Source organism: Pipistrellus kuhlii, unplaced genomic scaffold (genome assembly GCF_014108245.1).
Source record: "Pipistrellus kuhlii isolate mPipKuh1 unplaced genomic scaffold, mPipKuh1.p scaffold_m20_p_16, whole genome shotgun sequence".
Classification (NCBI taxonomy): Eukaryota; Metazoa; Chordata; class Mammalia; order Chiroptera; family Vespertilionidae; genus Pipistrellus; species Pipistrellus kuhlii.
Window position 1 is genome coordinate 22,487,291 of NW_023425471.1, and position 26,620 is coordinate 22,513,910.

At 38.6% G+C, this 26,620-nt stretch overlaps 1 protein-coding gene across 2 annotated transcripts in view; it reads right to left on the minus strand.

Annotated features, from left to right (window-relative positions):
• The window catches only part of APOOL (apolipoprotein O like), a 76,469-nt gene that overhangs the window by 35,035 nt on the left and 14,814 nt on the right, over positions 1–26,620 (minus strand). For both annotated transcript variants that reach the window (XM_036439804.2, XM_045582370.1), the window contains exons 2-3: positions 14,705–14,809; positions 2,770–2,889 (exon numbers count right to left, since the gene is read on the minus strand). In XM_036439804.2, coding sequence (XP_036295697.1) covers positions 2,770–2,889; positions 14,705–14,809 — 225 coding nt within the window. The remainder of the gene's footprint in view (positions 1–2,769; positions 2,890–14,704; positions 14,810–26,620) is intronic.

Genomic DNA, 26,620 nt, shown 5'->3' on the forward strand with positions numbered 1-26,620 from the left:
GAGAGTGTTCAGGCTGGGCTGAGGGATACCCTCCCTCCAGTGCACAAATTTTGTGCACCAGACCTCTAATCTGATTAATAAAGATGCAGCAGCAACAACATAAAGCCTAAAGAAAAGTACTTCACCTCCTTTTTAAAAAGTGTGCATTAGAATGAGAAAAAAACCAATTATGGTAAGACATTTATCTCAGGATAGAAATCATCCTACACAGGCTAGCCTCCATCTTGTTTTTAAATAGCAACAGCAACATAAATTATCTACAAATCAAGATTCATTAACTCATGGAAGGATTAAAGCTTTAAGCCAAATTTTTTATTTTACTTATTTCCAACTAATTTATTTTGATACAAGAAATATTGTTATACACATTTATTAAGTGATAGGTACTATCTCAATTACAGCAGAAGAAAAATAAGGCGTGAAATTATTTTTTTTCATAGTAATTCCACATAGACATGCTGTACTCCATTGAAGAAACCAAAAAACATAATCTAAATATATGTTCTCCTCCTCTAAAATAGCTGCTGTCAAACCATGGGATAAAAACAAGAAAGAAAGATTTTCAAAGCAAATAAAATGGAAAAGAGTATATTAGATGGAAAACGAATAAATTATTGGTATTGAGATATCTTGATTTTAATAACTTTGCTTCAGATATTTTCATGGTGTTCAGAGATACACAGGTTCATTTTGTTCACTATGGTTTCAAGCTGTACAAACCAACATAGACCTAATTGCCACCAAACTACTTCTCTTTATGGACTTCCTCGAGAAAATTTCACCTTCATATTATCCTTATTCACCAGGTGACTGGGAAATCATATAACTATTGAAGAAACAAACTAGTAACTTCTTTTAGAAAATTTTCCTTAGCTAGGTTTAGAAATTCACTTTTACCACTGGGGATCACTGTTATCTAAATTTCAAAATATCATCAAGAAGTAGGAGTAGAAATTGAATTTGCCCTACATGATTCCAAGTTTAATGCAGAACGTAATTTGAGTCAGAATTAATTTTTAAAGAACATATTACATTTTAAAGGAAATTTAGGGAGGAAACATTATTTACATTGAAGATGAAATACATTAAAAAGTGACCTTCTTCAACCTAATTGTTTCAGCCTATTAACAGAATATACAGTTCTTTCAGTCTTAAATTGGATGATAGTTAAATAGCAATTTAAGTATCACACTGAACAATTTACCTCACTGAAAAAACAACTTTGGGACAATATGGAAAATTAGGTCTCAGGAGACTAAAATATGAATCATCTAGTTGCTGGCATGACTCAGATCCATTAGTTAAGATATTTCACTCTGAGATTAAACTATTAAGAGTGTGCAGTACCAGCAGTACCATTAGAATTATTTGATAGGAAATAAAAAAATAATACCATATATTCATTGGACGTTTTAAATATCTAGAATACCTAGAGTTCACAGATTTGGTATTTCAATCAGATCATTAGATTTTTCTTTAAAAAAAATGGATTAGAAACAAAAAAAGCACAAAGTTCACAATTGGCTAGATTTGAAACAAATTAGTGTAGCTATTACAGAATAATGAAAATAATGGTACCAGCATTATAATTATGACACTGAAAATTCAGACATTGGTGTTAACATACTTATGTTTATCCAATGATAAAGCAACATCAGTCAGTACTGTATTAGCTTATTCCACTGCTGCTGAGTACTGCTGATTATTGGCTAAATATCAAAATAAGGTGAATTATATTTTGCCTCATAGCTCATTTTAGTCAAATTGGTCTTTTGAGCTATACAAAACAAATGAAAATTTTGCTTAGTCAAATAAGAAGCAATTAAAAAGCAATCTCAGGTCAAAACCGGTTTGACTCAATGGATAGAGCATCGGCCTGCGGACTGAAAGGTCCCAGGTTCGATTCCAGTCAAGGGCATGTACCTTGGTTGCGGGGACATCCCCAGTGGGAGGTGTGCAAGAGGCAGCTGGTTGATGTTTCTCTCTCATCGATGTTTCTAACTCTCTATATCTCTCTTTTCCTCTCTGTAAGAAAATTTTTTTTTAAAATTCATATATATATATATATATATATATATATATATATATATATATATATCAGAATTTCATATAACAGGCTAACCAAAGTTTTGTACATGGTAGGTGACATAAATATTTGTTGAACTACTTTAATCTATGAAGTAGTGGTAGATATGGCCACAAATTATTTGCTGCTACTTGTAATTGAGGGGTGACATTTTTTCCTTTCCTTCAGAAAATTGGATTAGCCTTAGTGACTTGACAACACTAGAATGCTATAGAAGTGATTTTCTTAGACATCTGAGGATAAGTAAGAACTTTGGCAAATTCAAACTATGGCCTCTTGTAAAATTTTCTAAAGGAGCCCTGAATTGTCCATGTAAGTTATCTGGGCACCTTGCCTGAGCGGCAATGTGTAGGTGCTTTAGTCAACATTCCCAGCTCAGCCCACTGCTCTAGCATCTGTGACAAGTTGCCAGGCATGAGAATGAAGCTGTTTTGGACCTATAGATCAGGCCATTCACCTGATGAATACCGATGAGTGACCTCTGTGAACACCAGAAGAATCACTTGTCTGAACTCCAATCCAATCCCTGATTTACAAAATAATGAAATATAATAGAATGGTGGTTGTTTTAAACCACTAAGTTTGGGGGTAGTTTGTTACACATCAGTGGGTAACTGGAACAACTAGTATGTAATACAAATAAGAAATCCTCCGATACTGAACAACTATTAGAATAGACTTACCTTGCACCAGCCAATGTAACGACCAGTTGTAGTGCGGATGGAGGCAAAGCCCATTTGTAATTTACCAGGCTGCTCTTCAATATATTTAGATTGAAGAGGTGGTGAAGTATATATGGGGAGCTAGAGGCAAAAATAAATAAACAAACAAACAAACTTCATGTCAAAAATATAAAAGAGCTGACATTACTTTTCCAACAGTATGGCAGAATAAGAATCTTCATCAACATTCCTGCTAACTTCAACTAAAAATACTGATTATATACTTTTAATTTAATTTAATTTATTAGAGTGACATCCTATATAATAAAGATGTAAAAGATTTAATATGCAAATGGTTGTTACGCCGTGAAGCATAACAACCAACCCAGTAATGGCTGGATCACAGGATCACGGATCATCAGGAGAGTAGGGCAGGGAGCTACAAGTGGGTGGCAGAGAGCTCTAGGAAGGAGCAGGGCAGCAAGCTCTGAGGGGGAGGTGGGGATGAGGGGAGCTACAGTAGAGTGGGGAAGTGGGCAGAGAGCTACAGGAGGGGGCAGGGCAGCAAGCTATAAGTGGGGGAGAGGGCCCAGGGGAGCTACAGGAAGGTGTGGCAGCGAGCAGAGACCTACTGGAGGGTGGCAGCGAACTACTGGTGAGCTACTGGCACAAGGATTCCTGTGCAGGGCTACTAGTTGGTTAATAAAACTATATAGTTTCAGGTGTACAATTCTGCAATACATGATCTGTATACGTGATTGTGTGTTCCCTACACCAAGTCAAGTCTCTTTCTATCATCATTTATTCCCCCTAAACTCCCTTCTACCTCTCCCACCAGACGCTTTTCCCTCTGGTAATCACCATACTATTGTCTGTGTTTTTCTTCTTCAATCCCTTCAATTTTTTTTTCATGTAGCCCCCAATATGCCTTCTCTCTGACAACTATCAGTCTGTTCTCATATCTATGAGTCTGTTTCTATTTAGTTATTTTATTTTATTTTTAAAAATATATGTTGTTGATTTTCCACAGAAAGGAAGGGAGAGGGATAGAGAGCTAGAAACATCAATGAGAGAGATACATCGACCAGCTGCCTCCTGCACACTCCCTCCTGGGGATGTGCCCGCAACCAATGTACATGCCCTTGACGGGAATCAAACCTGGGACCTTTCAGTCCACAGACTGACACTCTATCCACTGAGCCAAACCGGTTCGGCTGTTAGTTTATTTTGTTCATTAGATTCCACATGAGTGAATTCATATGTTACATGTCTTTCTCTGACTAGCTTATTTCACTTAGCATAAAGATTTCCAGGTCCATCCATGCTATCATAAAGGGTAAGATATTCTTTTTTATATCCAAGTATTCCATTGTGGAAATGTACCACACCTTTTTTATCCATTCATCTACTGATGAACATTTGGGCTGTTTATGGATCTTAGTTATTGTAAATAACTCCGCTATATGCATAGGGGTGCATATATTCTTTCTGATTGGTGTATTAGGTTTCTTTGTATATCAGTATATTCCCAGAAGTGGAATTGCTGGGTTATAAGGTGTTTCCATTCTTATTTTTTGAGGTATTCCATACTGCTTTCCACAGTGGTTGCAACAATCTACATTCCCACCAACACTGCAGCACTCTATTGTTTGTTGATTTATTGATGAAAGTCATTCTGACAGGTGTGAGGTGATATACTATCGTGGTTTTAATTTGTATTTCTCTGATGATTAGAGACAGTGAGCATCTTTTCTTATGATTATTGGCAATCTGTATGTCCTCTTTGGAGAAGTGTATATTCAGATGCTTTGCCCATTTCTTTTTGTCTGTTAATCCTCACCTGAGAATATTTTTCCCATTGCTTTTTAGAGAGAGCACACAGGAGAGAAGAGAGGGAGGGAAGGAGAGAGAGAGAGAGAGAAAGAGAGAGAGAGAGAGAGAGAGAGAGAGAGAGAGAGAGAGAGAGAGAGAGAGAGAGAGAGAGAGAGAGAGAGAGGACATCAATGTGAAAGAGACATTGATTAGCTGACTCCCGCAGGTGGCCAACCTGGGCTAGGATTTAACCTGTAACCCAGGGTAGGGAGAGGCTAAGGGTTATGCCTTGGACTGACCTGCGGCAGGGCCACAGAAAAGTTCCAGCTTGGAGGGCAGAGCCCTCTTAGCATAACTAAGCTTGACCTTATAGTCCTCCCTTGCTCCTTCCTAGGTAGCTAATGGGCTGTGGGAAGTGCAGCAAGTGCTGCCAAAACAAAGTGAAACTCACAAGAACATTAGAAACATGTTGATTTTCTGTTTGGAAGACCTGCTAATGTCAGTGGGGTGTAAAAATCACCTACTATGACTCCATTACTGTCAATCTCTAGCCTTATGCCCATCAACATTTGCTTTACATATTTAGGTGTTCCTATGTGGATGCACAAATGTTTATCAGTGTTATATCTTCTTGTTGGACTGTTCCTTTTTATCATTATTTTGTGTACTTTGTCTGTTACTATAGCCTTTAATGTAAAGCCAATTTTGTCTGGTATATGTATTGCTATCCCAGCTTTATTTTCCTATCCATTTATGCAAAATAACTTTTTACATCCCTTTATTTGTAGACTGTGTATAACTTTTGTTCTGAGGTGGGTTTCTAGTAGACACCATATACGTAAGTCTTGCTTTCTTATCCATTCAGCTACCTTATGCCTTTAAAAAAAAAAAAGTCTATTATTCAGATAATAGACTTATTATCAATGCCCCCTCTTTTTCCCCCACATTTTCCTCTCCACCTCTTTTTTCCAGTTAATTACAAAGGAGTGGCAATAAATATTCAGAGTGATATATAACAAGGACCTACAAACAAGATTACTCTATCCACAATGCTATCATTTAAAATTGCGGGTCAGATAAAGAGTTTACCAATGCCCCCTCTTTTTCCCCCACATTTTCCTCTCCACCTGGTTCTTGCCCCAAAACAGGCCTTCACCGCCCTACCACCTTCCCTCTGAGATTCATCAGTCTGTTCATGTTTCCATGCCTCTGGTTCTATTTTATTCATCAGTTTATTTTGTTCATTATATTTCTTATTTATTCTTATTTTTAGATTGAGTTGTTGGTAGATATGTATTTATTGCCATTTAATTGTTTATATTTTTTATTTTTTCTCCTCCACACTCTCGTCCTCCTCCTTAAAGAACACTCTTCACCCTAGCTGGTTTGGCTCAGTGGATGGAGGACTGGTATGAAGACTGAAAGGACCTGGGCTCGATTCTGGTCAAGGGCACATGCCCAGGTTGGGAGCTCAATCCCCAGTAGGATGTGTGCAGGAGGCTGCCAATCAGAGATTCTCTCTCATCACTGATGCTTCTATCTCCCTTCTTCTCTGAAATCAATAAAAATATACTTTTAAAAAAGAACACCCTTCACATTTCATGTAATACTGGTTTAGTGGTGATGAACTCTTTAGCCTTTTCTTGTCTGAGAAACTCTTTATCTGACCTGCAATTTTAAATGATAGCATTGTGGATAGAGTAATCTTGTTTGTAGGTCCTTGTTATATATCACTCTGAATATTTATTGCCACTCCCTTGTAATTAACTAACTGCTTTTCTTTTGCTGCTTTTAGGATTCTCTCTTTGCCTTTAACCCTTGGGATTTAAATTATGAATTATCTTAGTATGGGCCTCTTTGGGTTCATATTGTTTGGGACTCTCTGCACATCCTGGACTTTTATGTTTTCACAAGGTAGGGGAAGTTTTCTGTCATTATTGATTCAAATAGGTTTTCAATATCATGCTCTTTGTTCTCCTTCTGATAGTTCCATAATACAAATGAATCCCACAATGCTTGAAGTTGCCCCACAGTCTCCTTACACTATCTTCATATTTTTGTATTCTTTTTTCTTTTGCTCTTCTGATTGGGTGTTTTTTGTTTCCTCATATTCCAAATTGTTGATTTGATTCTTAGAATCCTATACTCTACTGTTGAATCTCTGTAAATTGTTCTTTTTCTCAGCTAGAAATTAAGTTTGCTTAATTTCTGACTGGTCCTTTTTCATGTTTTTGATGTTCTTACTAAGGTTCTTGAAATTTTAATTAAGATCCTTGAAAATCTCACCAAGTCACTTGAAGGTCTCATTAAGATCCTTGAGCAACAATTGTTTTGAACTCTGTATCTAGTAGTTTGCTTGCTTCCATTCCATTTAGTTCTTTTTCTGGAGATTTCTTCTATTTTTTCATTTGTGACATGTTTCTTTGTCTCTGCATTTTGGCTGCTTCCCTGTGTTTGTTTTCTGTGTTAAGTAGAGCTGCTATATCTCCTGGAATTGGCAGAATGGTCTTATATACTAGGTATCCTATAGGGTACAGTGTCTTGGCCTCCCCAGTCACCTGAGCTGGGCACTCTATGTGCACCCTTGTGTGGGCCATGTGTACAGTCTTGTAGTTGAGCCTTGATTGCTATTGGCATCACTGGGAGGGATTAACCTCCAGGCCAACTGGATGTGAAGACCGGCTGCAACTATAGTGGAAGACTGCTGTGCAGGAGACACCCCTATGGAGCAGAACTTGCTTCAGTGGGCTTTTGAGCTCACTGAGACTGCCCCTTGAATGTGTCACTTGTAGATGTGTAGAGTTGTAATCTGGTGTGGTCTGAAGCTGTCCACCAGCTGCATTGGCTCTGGGGCCTCCTAAGAAGTACAAAGTCAGCCACTTCCTGGGGCCACCTGGCAGGAGCTACACATCAATCTGTAGATGGCTGATACTTGTGTTGTGTTTGGAAGTGCCCCAGCAAGGCCAAGCTGTGAAGGTCTTGGGCCTCTTATTGATAGGTATGCAGTACAGAGACACGAGCTGCTGCTTGTTTGAGAGATTTTAGAAAAATCTGAAACCTGAGATATTCATATGAAAAAGCTGTTGCAAACAACTTGGGTGGGGCTGAAAATTGGATGAGGAGGAATCTCTAGGATGGAGGGAACAGTGTGAACCAGGCTGATGGAAACTCAGATATGACTGCCAGTCAGCTCTGCAATAGGGGTGGTCTGGGCATAGATCTTTTCCTGATGCCAAACAATCCAGTTCTACCCCGGATGTCCCTGGATCCCCCAAAGCCATTGTCCTAGCACAGAAACTCAGAGGGAGGGTGGCCAAGTAAATTCATGCACCAGTCCTTTAAGAGTAATTGCCTGGGTCTCCAGCAGCCACTGTGTCACTCAGTGACAATCCTTGCTTGTTTTTACAGCTTGAAGTTATAGGGATTTCTCTTCCCAGCTCTGGAACCCTGGGCTGAGAGCCTGGTATGGGACTGGGACCCCTTGCTCCTCAGGGGAGTCCTCTGCAAATGAGATATCCCTCTCAAAAAAATGTCACACATGGGTGCTGGACCAGACTTCTCTGCACCTCCAACCTTTCTACCAGACTCGATGCACTTTTTTCTTTACTTTTCTAGTTACCATAGGTGGAGTGAGAGAAAAATGAGGTGAAAGAGTACACTTATGTAAGAAGAATAAGTTTCAGAGATCTAATTATATGCAGCATGGTGACTATAGTTAACAATACTGCATAGAACACTTGAAATTTGCTAACAGGGTAGCTCTGAGTATTAATACAAACAATGGTAACAAAATGAGGTGACAAATATGTTAATTAGCTTGATTGTGGTGATCATTTTACAATACATATATATACGTGTGTGTGTGTGTGTGTGTGTGTGTGTTTGTGTGTGTGTGTGCGAGAGAGAGAGAGAGAGAGAGAGAGAGAGAGAGAGAGAGAGAGAGAGAGAGGGAATATCAAATTGTGCACTTTAGTAAAAGGCGAAAGATTTATGCAATCTGAAGAGAAACCAGAGTATTCAAATTGTGCACTTTAAATATATACAATTCTTGTCAAATATATCTCTATAAAGCTGAAAAAAAAGATTCAATCCTACTATGATTATTCTGTTTCCACTGAGAGAAGAACAATCTCATTATGTATTCTATAAAAATAAGTTGCTTATATTCAATTAGAAATTGCAATTAGATTCATTTAGCTATAAAACCACATTTAAATTAAATTTAACAAAAGTAACTATAACTCCAAAATCAATATTCTCCTCTGTAATTTTTTGGTGAAAACAAGCAAGTAAGAAGAAAATGAGTCAAACTCATATGTTATAGAAATTTAAAAAAAAGAAATATCCAGTGATGGCTGAACATATCTACACACAGCCCAATTGCCAGTCATTTTACAGATCTGAATACTGCAAATTTCATAATTTAAAATGAATGGTCACTCCATAACTCCCCAGAGTTTTCTAGTAAAGAGGTATTCAATTATATTCACTAGATAGTACTTAATAAGACAGGGGTATATTTCTACTTTTTAAAGTCATGCTTAACAAGAAGAATTGAACTTAAAAAAGGACATTCAATTAGCCACAAGTTTATCAGAAAAATCAATTAACCAAAACACCTCATTTATACAGTGTTTTGGTTAGTAGAGACTTTATTATAATTAGATGTAAGTAGATCCATAACTCACTTTACACAATAAAAATACATGGAAAAGTTGCATGCAAATCATATTTTCATTCCTTTATAAATTGTAAGTTCCTCAAGAAATGGGCCCTGATTTTGTGAATGATAGTCCTTAGCACTTAGCATCACAAACTTTAACAAGTAATTGTATTAAATTCTATTTCAAATGTACTAGGGAAAACACTAAATATCAAGGAATTCTGTTTATTCTGTAATATAGTAAAGGGCACACAAATTTATTTTTAAGTTCCAAAATATGCAAATGCAGATATTGGGATCAAATGCTAGTTACTGATCTTCCTACCTAGATTTTAAAGTGTCAAGGTAGGCTTAAAAATGTCATCTCTCTAAGACTAAAAAAGGAAAAAGAAAACTGGGAGAGAGCAAGCTGGAAGGAAAGTGAATCTATCCTATACTGCAAATGAAAATTAATAAAAGTTTACAGATTTATTATTAAAATACTAGAGGTCTGGTGCATGAAATTCATGTACTGGGGGCGGGGGGGAGATGTCTCTCAGCCCAGCCTGCACCATCTCCAATCTGGGACCCCTGTGGGATTGCGCCTAAACTGGCAATCGAACATCCCTCTCACAATCTGGGATTGCTGGCTCCCAACCGCTTGCCAGCCTGCCTTCCTGATTGCCCCTAACTGCTTCTGCCTGCCAGCCTAACCACCCCCTAACCACTCCACTGCCAGCCTGATTGAGGCCTAACTGCTCCCCTGATGGCCCGATCGCCCCCAACTGCCCTCCCTTGCTGGCCCAGTCACCCCCAACTGCCCTCCTCTGCTGGCCTTGTTGCTACTAACTGCCCTCCCCTGCCAGCCTGGTTGCCCCCAACTGCCCTCCTCTGCCGACCTAGTTGCCCCCAACTGCCATCCACTGTCAGCCCGGTTGCCCCTAACTGCCCTCCCCAGCTGGCCTGGTTACCCCTAACTGCCCTCCCCTGCTGCCCTGGTCACCCCTAGCTGCCATCCCCTGCAGCCTGGTTGCCCCTAACTGCCCTCCTCTGCTGGCCTGCTCACCCAAAACTGCCCTTCCCTGCTGGTCTGATCACCCACAACTGCCGTCTCCTGCTGGCCATCTTGTGGTTGCCATCTTGTAACCACATGAGGGCAGCCATCTTATGTGAGGGCATAATGGTTAATTTGCATATTACCTCTTTATTATATAGGGCAACTAGAGATCCAGTGCATGAAATTCATGCTCTTGGGGTGTCTCAGCCCAGCCTGCACCCTCTCATATTTCGGGAGCCCTCAGGGGATGTCCATGGGGAGAGAGCCTATGCCATCAGTCAGACATCCTTAGTTCTGCATGGAGGCAGGAGGGGCTCCTGCCACTGCCATTGCACTCGCCAGCCATGAGCTTGGCTTCTGGCTGAGCAGCATTCCTCCTATGGGAGCACACTGACCACCAGGGGGCAGCTCCTGCATTGAGTGTCTGCCCCCTGGTGGTCATTGTTCATCATAGCAACTGGTTGTTCTGCCGTTAGGCTGAAACTGGCTCTCCAACATCACCCATGAGGTCCCAGGTTGCGAGAGGGCACAGGCCATGCAGAGAGACCCCACTAGTACACAATCTGGGCTGGGAGGGGAGGGACGGGGGAGGTTGGCCAGCTGGGGAGGGACTGTGAGAGGGCTCCAGGGCATGTATGGCCCATTTTGCTCAGTCCCGATCAGCTGGATCCCAGCAGCAAGCTAACTTACTAGTTGGAGTATATGTCCCCTGATGGTCAGTACACATCATAGTGACTGGTCAGCTGGTTGACTGTCTGCACCCTGGTGGTCAGTGCAAATCATAGCAAGTGGTTGAGTGGCCTTAGCATATCATTAGCATGTTACACTTTGATTGGTTGAACAGCCAACTGGACACCAGACATTTAGCATGTTAGGATTTTATTATAAAGGATGCTTAGACTAGTGCCTCACACATATGCAAGAGGAGCTGAGGAAGTAATTTTTGTTAAATTTTATACATGTCAGTTTGACAATGTATTGAAATTTTCATGCATTCTGACCTACAATTCCATTTCTATAAACTTATTATAAGGAAACAGTTATAGATGCACATACAGCTTTATATATAGAATGTTTCAACAAAGTACTATTACAGTAAACAAATTATTATAAATAAACTAAATTTTAAAAAATTATGTAATTTGTACATTTGATAATGGTACATTCATACAACAGACTGAGACACCAATAAGAATTCTGTCCAATATTATCCAAATAGTCAGTGGTGGAGTCAATATTTAGATTCCGACCCGTCTAATTCAATATACAATACATTTCTAACTATGTACAGACACTTTATGGTGAGTTAAGGCTAGAAAAGAAAAAAAAGTAAAGTAGAGACCAAATCAGTAACCACAATTAGATATAAACAGGCCTATACGATAGACTATATCAATAAGATGAAAGTTAAACAGGCATATACACTGAGTGGCCAGATTTTTATGATCTCTGAATGAATAATAATCTGGCTACTCAGTATACTTCTCTTAAGTATCTCATTTATTTGATATCTTTGATACCTGATTAGTTTCCATTTTTGCACTGGCTGATAGAAAGCTCAGGGCAAATAGGTGGCTGATCTCCAGCAAAAGTCTGAAATACTTTTGGTACCCATTTGAGATACAAATACTTAGTGGCCATATTATTATGTGTTCAGAGATCATAATAATCTGGCCACTTGTATACATACCTGCAACGGAATCCCAAAAGTCTGTATGCATAAGTACAATTTGGGAAAATATATACCTTACGAGTAGGCCATATAAAAAAAATAATAAATTTTAAGAACTACAGTACTCGCTGCAAGAACCTCTGAGAGGGCACCTTTCTCTCAGTGGTGCTTGCAGCGAGTACCAAAGGACACTGTGAAACACTGAGGCTCAGGAGCCACATAGGGCGGGGCTGAGGGAAGCCAAGGCTATAGGCTCCACCCTGAAACTACATCCAAGCAGAACACAGAGACTTTTAATGCTACCAACTCAGGGAAGCTGTAGAAATGCAGAGATAAGGCAAAAGATCACAAACAAAAGAAATGGAGGACAAAAAGTGACTGGATATAGAGTTCAAATCTACGCTTATAAGGTTTTTCAAGAATTTCCTAGAAAAGGTCGATAAGACCTATGAGGATATGAAAAGGGATCAACTAGAATTAATAAGGAATCAACAAGAAATAATAAGGGATCAACAAGAAATAAACAATACATTGTCTGAAATAAAAAATATTATATAGAGTACTAAAAACAGAATGGAAGATGCAAGAATCAAGTCAAAGATTTGGAACATAAAGAGCCACAAGACACTCCTCCGCAGAAGCAAGAAGACAAGAGAATCCAGAAAGTTGAAGATAATGTAAGAAACCTCTCGGACAACTTCAAGCAAACCAACATCAGAATTATGGGGGTCCCAGAAGATGAGAGAGAGCAAGATATCAAAAACATACTGAAAGAAATAGTGACAGAAAACTTCCCCCACCTGGTGAAAGAATTAGACTTACAAGTCCAGGAAGTGCACAGAACCCCAAACAAAAGGCATCCAAAGAAGACCACACCAAGACAAATCATAATTAAAATTCCAAGAGCAAAAGACAAAGAGAGTATTAAAAGCAGCAAGAGAAAAGCAGGTAGTTACCTATAAAGGAGCACCTATACGATTGTCAGCTGATTTCTCAACAGAAACCATGCAGGTCAGATGGGAATGGCAAGAAATATTCAAGGTGATGAATAGTAAGAACCTACAGCCAAAAATAATCTATCCAGCAAAGCTATCACTCAGAATCAAAGGCCAGATAAAGAGCTTCACTAATAAAATAAAAAAAGCTAAAGGAGTTCATCACCACCAAACCAGAATTATATGAACTGCTGAAGGGGGGGGGGGGGGTTCTTTCGGAAGAGAAAGTAAATAAAGATAAAAATTATGAACAACAAATACGTAAATATCAACAAGTGAATCTAAAAACCAAGGAAATTAAAAATAAAAAATCTGATGAACAATATTAACTGGTGAATATAATAGAATCAGAAGTATGGAAGGGGAGTGAACTGATGATTCTTGGGGAAAAGGGGAGAGGGGGGTGTGGGAAGAGACTGAACATAAACTGTGCACCTATGGATGAGGACAATGGGGGGTGGGGAAAGGGCAGAGGGTGGGGTGGGAACCTGGTGGAGAAGAGCAATGGAGGGGGGGGGGGAAGAGGAACATTTGTAATAATATGAACAATAAAGATTTATTAAAAAACAAAGAACTACAAATTCACTATGTCATGGTCAAAGGTAATTTTGTTTAATTTTATACATGAGATTGATTGTGAGGACAAAGACAAAAATATATGTAAAAGTGAATGTGATCTTAGGCAGCTTCAATATAAATATATTATGTATATTTATATTGAAATATAAATATAGAAATCAGAGTCTGACTTAATTGAGCAGTGGTCAAAATATTTACACCTGAGGAAAATGCTAACCATCCCAAATATGCATGGCAGAGAATAATCAAGAGAGTAAAGGAACTGCCCAGCTGGCATAGTTCAGTGATTGAGCATTGACCTATGAACTAGCATGTCATGGTTTGATTCCTGGTCAGGGGCATTGTGGGTTTGTGGGTTTGATCCCCAGTATGGGGCATGTAGGAGCAGCCAATCAATGTTTCTCTCTCATGATTAATGTTCCTGTCTCTCTTTCATTCTCTCTTCTTTTCTGAAATCAATAAAAAATATATATTTTTTAATAAACGAAGGAACTAAAAGCTATGGACATACGAAGAAAGGTGAAAGCTACTAATATACTTATCCAGGAAGCAAAAGTAGTTAATATCTGAAGAGTTGTTTGGTGGAAGAGAGATGAGAATTTTCCTGAATGATACCAATATAATAGATACAGGGCAAATGGGCAGAACTTATTATGACAAAGGTTTGCCTGACCTATGGAAGGACCTCAAATTGAATGAGGAGCTGCCAGCAAATTGAATGGATTCCTTAGGTTCCTTAATCCAGAGTTATATTCATGTAGAAGATAAATGGTCGCTTAGTGTACCTATTGTATCTTAGTAACATACAGAAGGCTGAACTATAAAACATATAAAGTCACTTTCAAAAATGAGATTTTAATGAGTTTCTTAAACTAAAGCTTCCAAATACCTGTATACATTTTCAAGAAAGAAAAACCAGACAGCTTAAAAGTACTAAGACCTTGTACTACTCATTGATTATTCATTGAGAAAAATCACCAATTGTTTTCCCTTAGAATGAGGATACTAGAGTTTTGAGTTAAATATAATACAGTGTTTATTTTAAGACACCTTATAACTGTTTCTCTCAACTTATAAAATGTGTTTAACAAATATTTCAAAGATATTTTTATGAGTAGAGGTAACAACAACATAATAAAAATTCATTGAAACATATTTGTATTATAAAAAAAATTCACAAACATTTATACACAAGTTACCTGCTCTGGTTTCATTAGCTGCTTTTTGGATTCCTCTTCTTTGGCTGCATGCACACTTATAGATGCAAATATCAGCCCTGCAGGCATGATTGTCAGCTTTCGCATCTGAGAAAGATACACACAATAAAGAATATATATGTATAACATTTATTTTTATTGTTGATAGTATTACAGATGTCCCCCATTTCCTGCCCTTTGCACCTCTCCACTGGGGTCCTGCAACCCTCCAGGCATTCACTACACTATTGTCTGTGCCCATGAATTACACATATACGTTCTTTGGTTAAATTTCTTCCCACAGCCCCTCTCCTCTTCCCTCTAAGAGTGGTCAGTCTGTTGCATGCTTCCACGTCTCTGGACCTATTTTGTTAATTAGATTACACATATAGTGTAATCTAATTACACTATACATATAAGTGAGATCATGTGATACTTGTTTTTCTCTGACTGGCTTATTTCACTTAGCATAATAATCTCCAGATCCATCCATGTTGTCACAGTGGGTAAGAGATCCTTTTTTTATAGCTGCATAGTATTCTATTGTGTAAATATACTATAACTTTTTTATCCATTCATCTACTGATGGGCACTTAGGCTGTTTCCAGATCTTAGCTATTGTACATAATGCTGCTATGAACATAGGGGTGCTTGAAAAGTTTCCCATCTTCAATTTCCTAATAAATTTTGTGGGCATCTGTGGAACACTATGGCTTTCATTAAAACATTGAAAACTGAAGCATTACAAATTACCTCTTCAAACATTTTTAGGATATAATTCCTAAACTTATCTTCTCATACTAGATGGTAGAGTATTATTTTTAACAATAAGTTAACTGCCTACTTCATATGGAACATAGCAACATACAATAATTACTAGGAAGAAATGAATATAAAACTTGAGGGATGAAGTGGGATAGATCATGGTATTCGTTCAGTCCACAAATATTAACTGAGTAACTACTGTGTGCCAGACCGGGGTCTCAGTGCTTAGGATACATCAGTGAACTAAACAAAGATCCTTGCTCTCCTGCAGCTGACATTCTCATAGAGCAGAGTCAGATAATAAACACAATAACTATATTATGTGAAATATAACAAACTGATAAATATTATGAAAAAATAAAGGAAAAGGTGATTTGAAGCACTAAGTAAATCAGGTTACATCTTGAAATGCAAATTTACATTACTAATTTAAAAAGTTCCCTTCCATTACAAATACCTTTCCCTTAACACTCCCAATGCATTCTTTTTTCCCCCTGGTTTCACAGAGTAGAAAGCCAACATGACCGGTGTTTTTTTTATATAACTTGATTTGAATTTAAAATACAGGAAAAGTATTGGATCTAAGAATGAAGTGTTCCAGTGTTTATTCAAGTACCAAAGTAATTTCCAAAAACTACATATTCAACAGGCCAAATGAAAAGCTTTCCAGGAAACAAATATTTTAAGATCTTGATTCTTTAGAAGCGAATGGAGACTTGCTGAAATCAATAAAGAACATCCAGAGAGAAGAGGTCTCTGGCATACATGCAAGTGTAATTGTGCAGAACTGGAAGAAATCCTGGGGAAACATTTCTAAATGTTCTCTAATAGTGTCTTTATTTCATTTCTGAAACATTTTTCAATATTTTCTGAGTGGAGTAAGGAAAGCTACAGGAACTAATTAAGTAATCCTATTTAAACTAGGTAGGACTCTAATTTAGATTGAGATTCCAGAAACACAGGGTAAAATGAAGACTCAATACTAATCAGAGAAAATTTGTTCACTTTTTCCATTTTCAAGCCTCCCACTAATACATATGGTATCACATAATGATTTAGCTAGGCCTGCCTTCCCAATACATCATTTTTTATTTTTTATATCCAGTAGGTATTTACTAATCAAATAACAAGATCTATGTCGTGTCAATAAAAATCATATTAAAACTGATGCCAGCAACAATGCTCTCCCGTGTACTTGGGAAATTTTGGTAATAAAGCCCTGAAATGATTATTTGGACAATGCCAATTCTTATAACATTTATAAACTATTTTTAAAACACCAAATTAGACCTTACTCCCTAGATATAATAAAAACACTTTTGACATATACTAATACCTGAAAAATTTTCAACACTCAAGAGTATAATCATTTTACTTTGAATAATGTAATAATAAATGTAGACTATAAAAAACTCATAGGTACTACTCGGTAATTATGATCTAGTGCTCTAGAATCTGGATTATCTGAACTGTAAGCTAAAAAAGATAATATAGTTTAAAAATGCCTTAAGTATCTTTGCTACACTTTCTACTCAGATGGACAGGGTTCATTCACCTTGACTGTTTTTTTCATATATATTTTTATTTATTACTTAAAATGAAAACTACAGGAGTGACATTGGTTCTAAAAATTATATAGGTTTCAAATGTACATTTGTATATTATACTAGCACCCCAGTGCACAAAATTCATGCACATTAAAAGGGAATTAATTAGAGGAAATATTTTAATATTGCTATCTGCCCTTTTTCTATAATAGTAGTATAAGAGATGAAAGAAAATTAGTAAAATGTATATGAAAATCTTCCTCCTGTCAGAGCCTGGGGCATGCCGCAGAAGCCAGAGTCAAGTGCCCGGGGGTGCCCCCAGCCCACCTGTGCGCACCTCAAAATCACGTGAGACCCAGACCTAGCCAGCCCCACCCCCACTGGGTGAGATCCAGACCCGGACGGCCCCACGCCTGTCAAGCCCCACCAGACAGGGGACATAGACTCAGGTCCCCCAGCTGGGCGCCAGGCAGGGGGTGCAGCCTGAGGTCCTCTATCCTGGCATCAGGGTGGGGGAATGGCCTGCGGTCCACTGAACCAATGCCAGGGCAGGGGCATGGCCTTAGGTCCCCCAGCCTGGTGCCAGGAAGGGGGCACACCTTGAGGTCCCAAATCAAGCCTCACCAGGGCGGGGGCTGTGGCCTGAGGTCCCCTACCCAGCCAGGCAGGAAGGTGCGGCCTGAGGTCCCCTGTCAAACCCCAATGGGTAGGGGGCGCAGCCTAAGGTCCCCCGCCTGAGCCCGGTGCCATGCAGCTTCAGGTCCCTGCAGATCACTCATTACGGAACCCTGCTTCTGCTAGTGGGCACAGCTATCATGTGTTATGGGAATCCTGCTTTCGCTGTGCGTGCAGCCATCTTGTGTTACAGGAACAGCCATCTTGTGATGGCATGAGGGCTAATTTACATATAACCTCTTTATTATATAGGATTGTTTCCCCTACTTCCAAACTCAAATCTTCAGTCATCATATATTTGAACTCTTTTACCCTTTTTTATCCTTCAAAGCCACTTCCCACTGGTAACAGCATACTATTATCTGTGTCTATGAGTTTTTGTTTGCTTGTTTATTTATTGCTCTCAATTATTCCATATGACTAAAATAATGTCATTCTTTAGTTTTTCTGTCTGACGTATTTCACTAAGCATGATATTCTTTTTAAAAATATATATATTTTATTGATTTTTTTACAGAGAGGAAGAGAGAGGGATAGAGAGTTAGAAACATCGATGAGAGATAATCATTGATCAGCTGCCTCTTGCACACACCCCACCGAGGATGTGCCCACAACCAAGGTATATGCCCTTGACAGGAATCAAAACCAGGACCTTTCAGTCTGCAGGCCGACGCTCTATCCACTGAGCCAAACCGGTTTCGGCAAGCATGATATTCTTAAGATCCATCCTTGTTGCAAATGGTAGTACTTCATCTTTTCTTATGGCTGAGTAGTATCCCATTGTATATACACTGAGTGGCCAGATTATTATGATCTCTGAATGCATAATAATCTGGCCACTCAGTGTATGTTCTACTTCTTTATCCAATTATCTATGAAAGGACACAATGGTTATTTACATTACATTCCTATCCTGAAACAGGAAGAACTGGAAAATCTAAATAGAAAGATCATCGGTGAAGAAATTGAAAGAACCATCAAAAACTTCCCCAAAAGTAAAAGTCCACAACCATATGGCTTTACTAGTGAAATCTACCAACCATTCAAAGAAAATTTTATACCTTTCTCTAACTTTTTTGAAAAATTAAAGAAGCTATATTTCCTATCACATTATATGAGGCCAACATATCCCTAATACCAAAACCTGGCAAGGATAACAAACACACTAAACAAACAAACAAAAAAAACTAGAGTCATATCTCTGATGAATACAGGTGCAAAAATCCTAAACAACAAAGTAAAAAATTGAATACAACAATACATTTAAAAAAATAATATATCACTTTCAAGTGGGGTTCATTCCAAGGGCACAGGGATGGTTCAACATATGCAGATCTATCAATGGATTACACCACATGAACAAAACAAAAGATAAAAATTATATGATGTTATCAACAGATGCAGAAAAAGCATGTGATAAGATACACCATCCATTTATAATTAAAACATACAACCAAAAGTGTACACAAGAAAAGTACCTCAATATAATAAAGACCATATGTGACAAGCCCTCAGCTAACATCTTACTCAATGGTGAAAGCTAAAAGCTTTTAATCGAAGATCAGAAACAAGAAAAGGATTCCCACTCCTATCACTCTTATTCAACATATTGCTAGAAATCCTAGCAAGAACAATTAAGCAAGAGAAAGAAATAACAGGTATCCAAATAGGAAAGGAAGAAATAAAATTGTCACTTTTTGCAGATGATATAATTCTTTATATAGAAAACCCTAAACACTCCACCAAAAAAATATCATAACCAATAAACAGATACAGTAAAGTAGCAGTATAGAAAATCAATGTACAAAAATCCATTACATTCCGATATACTAAAAATAAAATATCATAAAAAAATGAAAAAAAATTCCATTTTCAATTGCAACAAAAAAGAACACAATACCTAGGAATAAACTTAGCAAAGAATGTAAAGAACCTACATACTGAAAACTAAAAGGCATTATTTAAAAAGATTGGAAAAGACACAATAAAGTGGAAAGATATTCTGTGTTGATGGACTAGAAGAATCAACATAGTTAAAATGGCCAAATTATCATTTAAAGCAATCTCCATTAAAATTCCAATGATATTTTTTTTCAATAAATAGAATTTAAAAAAATCATCAGATTTTTGTAGAACCTCAAAAGACCCCAAGTGGTCAGAGCAATGCTGAGTAAAAAGAAATAAGCTGAAGGAATCACACTACCTAACTTCAAAATATACTACAGGCAACAGTAATCAAAAGAGCAATGGAATACTATGCAGCTATAAAAAATAGGATCTCTTAGCCTTTGAGGCAGCATGGAGGGACCTGGAGATTATGATGCTAAGAGAAATAAGCTAATCAGAGAAAGATAAGTATCACATGATCTCACTTATATGTAGAATCTAATGAACAAAATAAACTGATGAACAAAATAGATCCAGAGACCTGGAAGCATAAAACAGACTAAGGAATCTCTGACGAAAGGGGGTAGGTGGTAAGAGATTAATCAAAGAATTTGTATGCATATATGCATACCCATGGACACAGACCAATAGTGCTATGAAGGCCTGGGGGAGAGGGGAGGAAATGGTCAATGGGGGGTAAAGGGGACATCTCTAATACTTTCAACAATAAAGACAATTTTAAAAAATGGTGCTAGGGCCCTGGCCAGTGTGGCTCAGTTGGTTGAGGGCCATCCCATGCACCAAAAGTTTGCCAATTCAATTCCTGGTCAGGGCACATGCCCAGGTTGGGGTTCAGTCCCCAGCCAGGGTTGCATGCAGGAAGGAACTGATCAATGTTTCTCTCTCTCTCTCTCTCTCTCTCTCTCTCTCTCTCTCTCTCTCTCTCTCTCTCTCTCTCTCTCTCTCTTTCTCCCTCCCTCCCGCCTCCCTCTCTAAAATCAAAATCAATAAAAAGCTATTTAAAAAATAAATGGAGGGAAGGAAGATGGCAGCAAAGGTAAACAACTGAACTGCCGCCTTGCACAACAATTTCAAAACTACAACTAAAAGACAAAATGTCTATCACCCAGAACCACAGGAAAGCTGGCTGAATGGAAGTTTTACAAATAGAAGAAAAGAGAAAGGATCAAAAACAGTGAAAAGCTGAGATATGGAGGCACATGGATCAGGCTGGTGGCGGGTGACTGGGCACGTGGCTTTTTTTTTTAACCCGAAGGGAGACAAGCTTCCGAACATTCTGAAATCCAGTTTCTAGGGACACGTGGGGAACCCAGATGCCTACTAGGAGAAGCTGGTCTGTTGACCATTGGGTCAGAAAGTGACGGTGACTTTTTTTTTTTTTTGCTACAGTGATCTGTGATCAGTGATCTTTGGTGTTACTGTTTTTTGTTTTTACATTTTTTTATTAAATTATTATCTGTGTACATATTTTAACATTGCCCCCCCCCCATACATACCCTCCCTCCCCAGAGTTTTGTGTCAATTGTTTGTACTTATATGCATGTAAACAAGTCCTTTGGTTGATGTATTATCTCCCCCAGATCTCCCTACCCTACCTGCTATAATTTGCTATATCTATCTTTTGGTTCATCAGTTTATAATGTTGTATATTATCCATAAATGAGTGAGATCATATGGTGTTTCTCTTTCATTGACTGGCTTATTTCACTCAGCATAATGTTCTCCAATTCCATCCAGGTTGCTGCAAATGATGAGAATTCCTTCTTTTTTATGGAAGCATAGTATTCCATTGTGTAGATGTACCATGGTTTTTGGATCCAATCATCTGCTGACAAGCACCTAGGCTGTTTCCAAATTCTAGCTATTGTAGAATGTGCTGCTATGAACATAGGGGTGCATATATCCTTTCTGATTGGTATTTCTAGTTTCTAGGAGTGGGGTTACTGGGTCAAATGGGAGTTCCATTTTCAGTTTTTTGAGGAAACTCCACACTGTTCTCCACAGTGGTTGCACCAGTCTGCATTCCCACCAGCAGTGCACGAGGGTTCCTTTTTCTCTGCAACCTCGCCAACACTTGTGAGGGTGACTTTTTGCAGAGATGCGCACAGCAATTATTGTTTACTGTGCTGGGGCATGGGACGTGGGGACTTGGAAACGTGGAAAGGCAGAGAAAGCTGACAGCAGCTATGGCTGTTTGCCACGTCCCAGTCTAGTGACACCCTAAGACCCTGCCCCACACATTCTATAACCCCCCCCCCCAGGCTCCACACAGCAGCTTTTGCATATAAATGGCCTGCCCTATGGCAGCTTAAGGAAATAAACTGCAGCTCCAGTCAGACTGTTCCAAAGCCCTCGAAACCCAGCAAAGAGGAGAAAACTGTAGTTCTTGCTGTAGCTCCTGCTGGGTGGCCTCAGACAGTAGATGACCGGCACCCCAATGGAGATCCAGAAACTAGTGTATCTAGTGGTCGGTGTGAGACGACACCAGATTTCAACTACTCTCATAAGGGACACATTCAAGAGGAAGACTAAATGAGCACCAAAGCCCTACTGGAACAAGTCCTGCCACATAAACTTGTCTCCAGCATAGCAATTCTTCCATTATAGACACAGTGGGTCCTCACAGCCAACTGGTCTGGAGGCCAATTCCTCCCAGTAACACCAACAACAATCAAGACTTAACTACAAAAAGGCTGAACACACAATCCACAAAGAGGTGCACCAAGAGTGTCCACATCAGGTAACTGGGAGGCTGACCCATTGAACCATATAGGACATCGAGCACACAACTCAGGGAAGCAACAAAAATGAGACAAGGAAACAGACCACAAACAAAGAAATAGAAGAGAACAAACGACTGGACACAGACTTCAAAACCACGGCTATAAGGTTTTCCAAGAATTTCTTAGAAAAGGCCGATAAATTTAAGGAGACCCTCGAGGATATGAAAAAGGACCAACTAAAAATTAAACATACAATGACTGAAATAAAAAATATCATACAGAGACCCAACAGCAGACTAGAGGAACACAAAAATCAAGTCAAAGGTTTGGAATACAAAGAGTCAAAGGACACTCCTCCAGAGAAGCAAGAAGACAAGAGAATCCAGAAAGTTGAAAATAATGTAAGAAGCCTCTGGGACAACTTCAAGCGTACCAACATCAGAATTATGGGGGTGACATAAGAAGAGAGAGAGCAAGACACTGAAAACCTATTTGAAGAAATAATGACCAAAAACTTCCCCCACCTGGTGAAAGAAATAGACTTACAAGTCCAGGAAACACACAGAACCACAAACAAAAGGAATCCAAAGAGTACCACACCAAGACACATCATAATTAAAATGCCAAGGGCAAAAGACAGAGAATCTTATAAGCAGCAAGAGAAAAACAGTTAGTTACCTACAAGGGAGCACCCATATGATAATTGGCTGATTTCTCAACAGAAACTATGCAGGCCAGAAGGGAGTGGCAAGAAATATTCAAAGTGATGAATAGCAAGAACCTGCAACCAAGATTACTCTACCCAGCAAAGATATCATTCAGAAGTGAAGGTCAAATAAAGAGCTTCACAGATAAGAAAAAGCTAAAGGAGTTCATCACCACCAAACCAGTATATATGAAATGCTAAAAGGTATTCTTTAAGAGGAAAAAGAGGAAAAAAGTAAAGATAAAAATTATGAACAACAAATACATATCTATCAACAAGTGAAACTAAAAGTCAAGTGAATTAAAAATCTGAGGAACAGAATAAACTGGTGAATATAATAGAATCAGGGGCATAGAAAGGGAGGGGATTGATAATTCTCAGGGGGAAAGGGATGTCTGTGTGTGGGGTACGGGAAGAAACTGGACAAAAATCATATACCTATGGATGAAAACATTGGGGGGGGAAGGGGGAGGTAAAGGCAGATGGTGGGGTAGGGACCAGGTGGAGGAGGAGTTATGGGGGGGGGGGGAGGAGAAACAATTGTAATAATCTGAACAATAAAGATTTATTAAATTAAAAAAATAAAAAATAAATGGTGCTAGGGAAATTGGAAATCCATATGCAAAAGAATGAAAGTAGATTATAATTTTTCCCTATGTATAAAAATTAAGTAAAACAGGATCCAAGACTTAAATATAAGACCTGAAAGTATAAATTACATAGAGGAAAACATAGGTCCTAAACTTGTTGACCTTGATCTTAAAGAGGATTTTATAAATTGAACCCGAAGGCAAGGGAAGTAAAGGTAAAAATAAATGAATGGTAGTATATCAAACTAAAAAAGTTTGCACAGCAAAAGAAACCAACAAAACAAAAAGGCAAGTGACTAAATGGGAGAAGGTATTTGCAAACTATAGCTTTGACTATGGGTTAATATCCAAAATATATAAAGAACTCATACAACTGAGCACCAAACAAACAATCCAATTTAAAAATGGGCAGAGGGTCTGAAGAGACACCTTTCCCAAGAAGACATACAAATGGCTAACAGATACATGAAAATAGGCTCAACTTCACTAGGTATTAGGGAAATGCAAATCAAAACTACAATGATTTATCACCTCACACCTCTTAGAGCAGCCATTATCAACAAGACCAGTAATATCAAGTGTGGAGAGATTATGGAGAAAAAGGAAGCCTCATTCACTGCTGGTGGGAATATAAACTGGTACAGTCACTATGAAAAACAATATATAGTTTCCTTAACAAATTAAGAAAAGAGATACCATATGCCCCAACAATTTCTCTTGTGGGTATCTACCTGAAAAATTTAAAATATATATTCATAAAAGTATCCTATATAATAAAAGGCTAATATGTAAATCGACCAAACAGCAGAACAACTAGTCACTATGACATGAACTGACCACCAGGGGGCAGAGGCTCAATATATGAGCTGCCTCCTGGTGCTCATTGTGCTCCCACATGGAGAGAGCTGCTCAGCCAGAAACCAGGCTCATGTCTGGCGAGTGCAGTAGTGGTGGTGGGAGCCTCTCCCACCTCCGCAAAGATGTCCAACTGCCAGCTTAGGCCCAGAAGCAGGCTTAAACCATCAGTTGGACATCCCCCGAGGGCTCCCGAATTTTGAGAGGGCACAGGCCAAGCTGAGGGAACCCCCTCCAAGGGCACAAATTTTGTGCACCGGGCCTCCAGTGTGTGTGTGTGTGTGTGTGTGTGTGTGTGTGTGTGTGTGTGTAATATATAGTAGCTGCAGAATTATTCACAGTGGCCAATACAACTTGACTTTTACTGATGAGGCAGAGTGGCATAATGGAAAAAACATGAGTTTAGAAGTTGTGAACACCTGGTTTTCATTTGCAGTTGTGAAATATAGTGTCTAAATCTGGGTGATTTACTTAATCTCTTAGAGTTATACTGCTCAATATGATAAATACTAAGTAACACGTGGTTATTTAATTTCAAACTAATGAAAATGAATAAAGTTTTAAAACTTAGTTTTTTAGTCAGTCACACTAGCCCCATTTCAAGTGCTCTATAGCATACTGCAGAGTATAGATATACAATAATAAAACTACTAAATAAATTTTTAATGGACAGTACTATCCTAGAATCTCAAGTAAGATATCTGAAAAAAGGGGAAATGCCTTCCTTTTTATTATCATCATGGAGGTTGGCCCCAGAAGCAAGCTAACCAACTGCCGATTCCATAAGGAATCAGGCTCCCTCCTCCCTCCTGTCTGGGTCCGAAGTGTGGGTAAACCAGATTCAGGGCTGTCAGGGCCCCAGCAGCAAGCTAACCAATGGTCAGTTCCCTGAGGAATCAGGCTCCTCCCTCCTGTCTGGGGCTGAGGTGCAGGTGAACCAGATTTGCAGCTGTCAGGGCCCCAGCAGCAAGGTCTGGGTCAGTGCACATCATAGCTACTGGCTGGTAGTCTGGTCGTTCCAGTCTTTTGGTCTAAAGGTAGCTTAGGTTTTTATATAGGGAGATTATATTTTACATATTACGTAATATTGTGCTATATTAATACCGTGTTTTCCCGAAAATAAGACATCCTCCGAAAATAAGACCTACTTACAGGTTTCCTTCTAAGTGAAATATAAGGCATCCCCCCGAAAATAAGGCCCCCCAGGCTAAACATGAGAGATTTGGTCCACTGATTCTGAAGGAAATGAAGTCACAAGAAATTCACCAGGAAATTCAGGAATTGGTTTGTTATGATGATGTTCCAGAAGATGATGACATGATTGTCATTGAATAAATGAGTAAATTCTTGATACTGTAGGATTCACAGTTTGTCTGGTTTGTGTTGACAACTACCGTACTACTGTACCGTATACAGGTAATACATTTTCTTTATTTTCATTGAACAATAAATGTGCACCGTATTCTTCTTCATGGAAAAATAAGACATCCCCTGAAAATAAGACCTAGCACATCTTTGGGAGCAAAAATTAGTATAAGACACTGTCTTATTTTCGGGAAACAGGATATATATGACATTGTTCTTTGTACTTTTATGTTTGAAATTTTCCATAATAAAAATCTTAAAAAGATTCCTGCTAAACTTAGGATATATTGCATTATAATCTTTTAACAGTATTTTTCCATTGATATGAGGATAGTTTACTAAGAGTACTGACAAAAGGCAAGAACGGAAGAAAGCACTCTAGCATTATCAAGCAATATTCTACTGCTACTCTACTCTGAAGTACAAAAGTGAAATATTTTATTGTTTATGTCTCTTGTTTTCTCCTTGCTGTCTATTGTTTCATTCAATAACAGGTTCCTACTGTACAATTATATTAGGTGCTGGGTTACAAAAGATTAAGATATGATCCATGTGCTCAAAGAATCACATTCTAGGAGCGGAGACAGATATATAATACAAAAATTGCCTACAATGATGAGATCAGAGTGGGAGAATCTGATCAGGGGCAGGCTGGCAGCAGAGAGAGCAGAAAGTTTGGCCAACCAGCCCCACCCCCTGATTGTGTGGTTCATTGACCACAGTGAGTATCAGAGCGACCATTCATTATGATCATTATGGCTCTTATGTCACTGGCTTTTTATAAA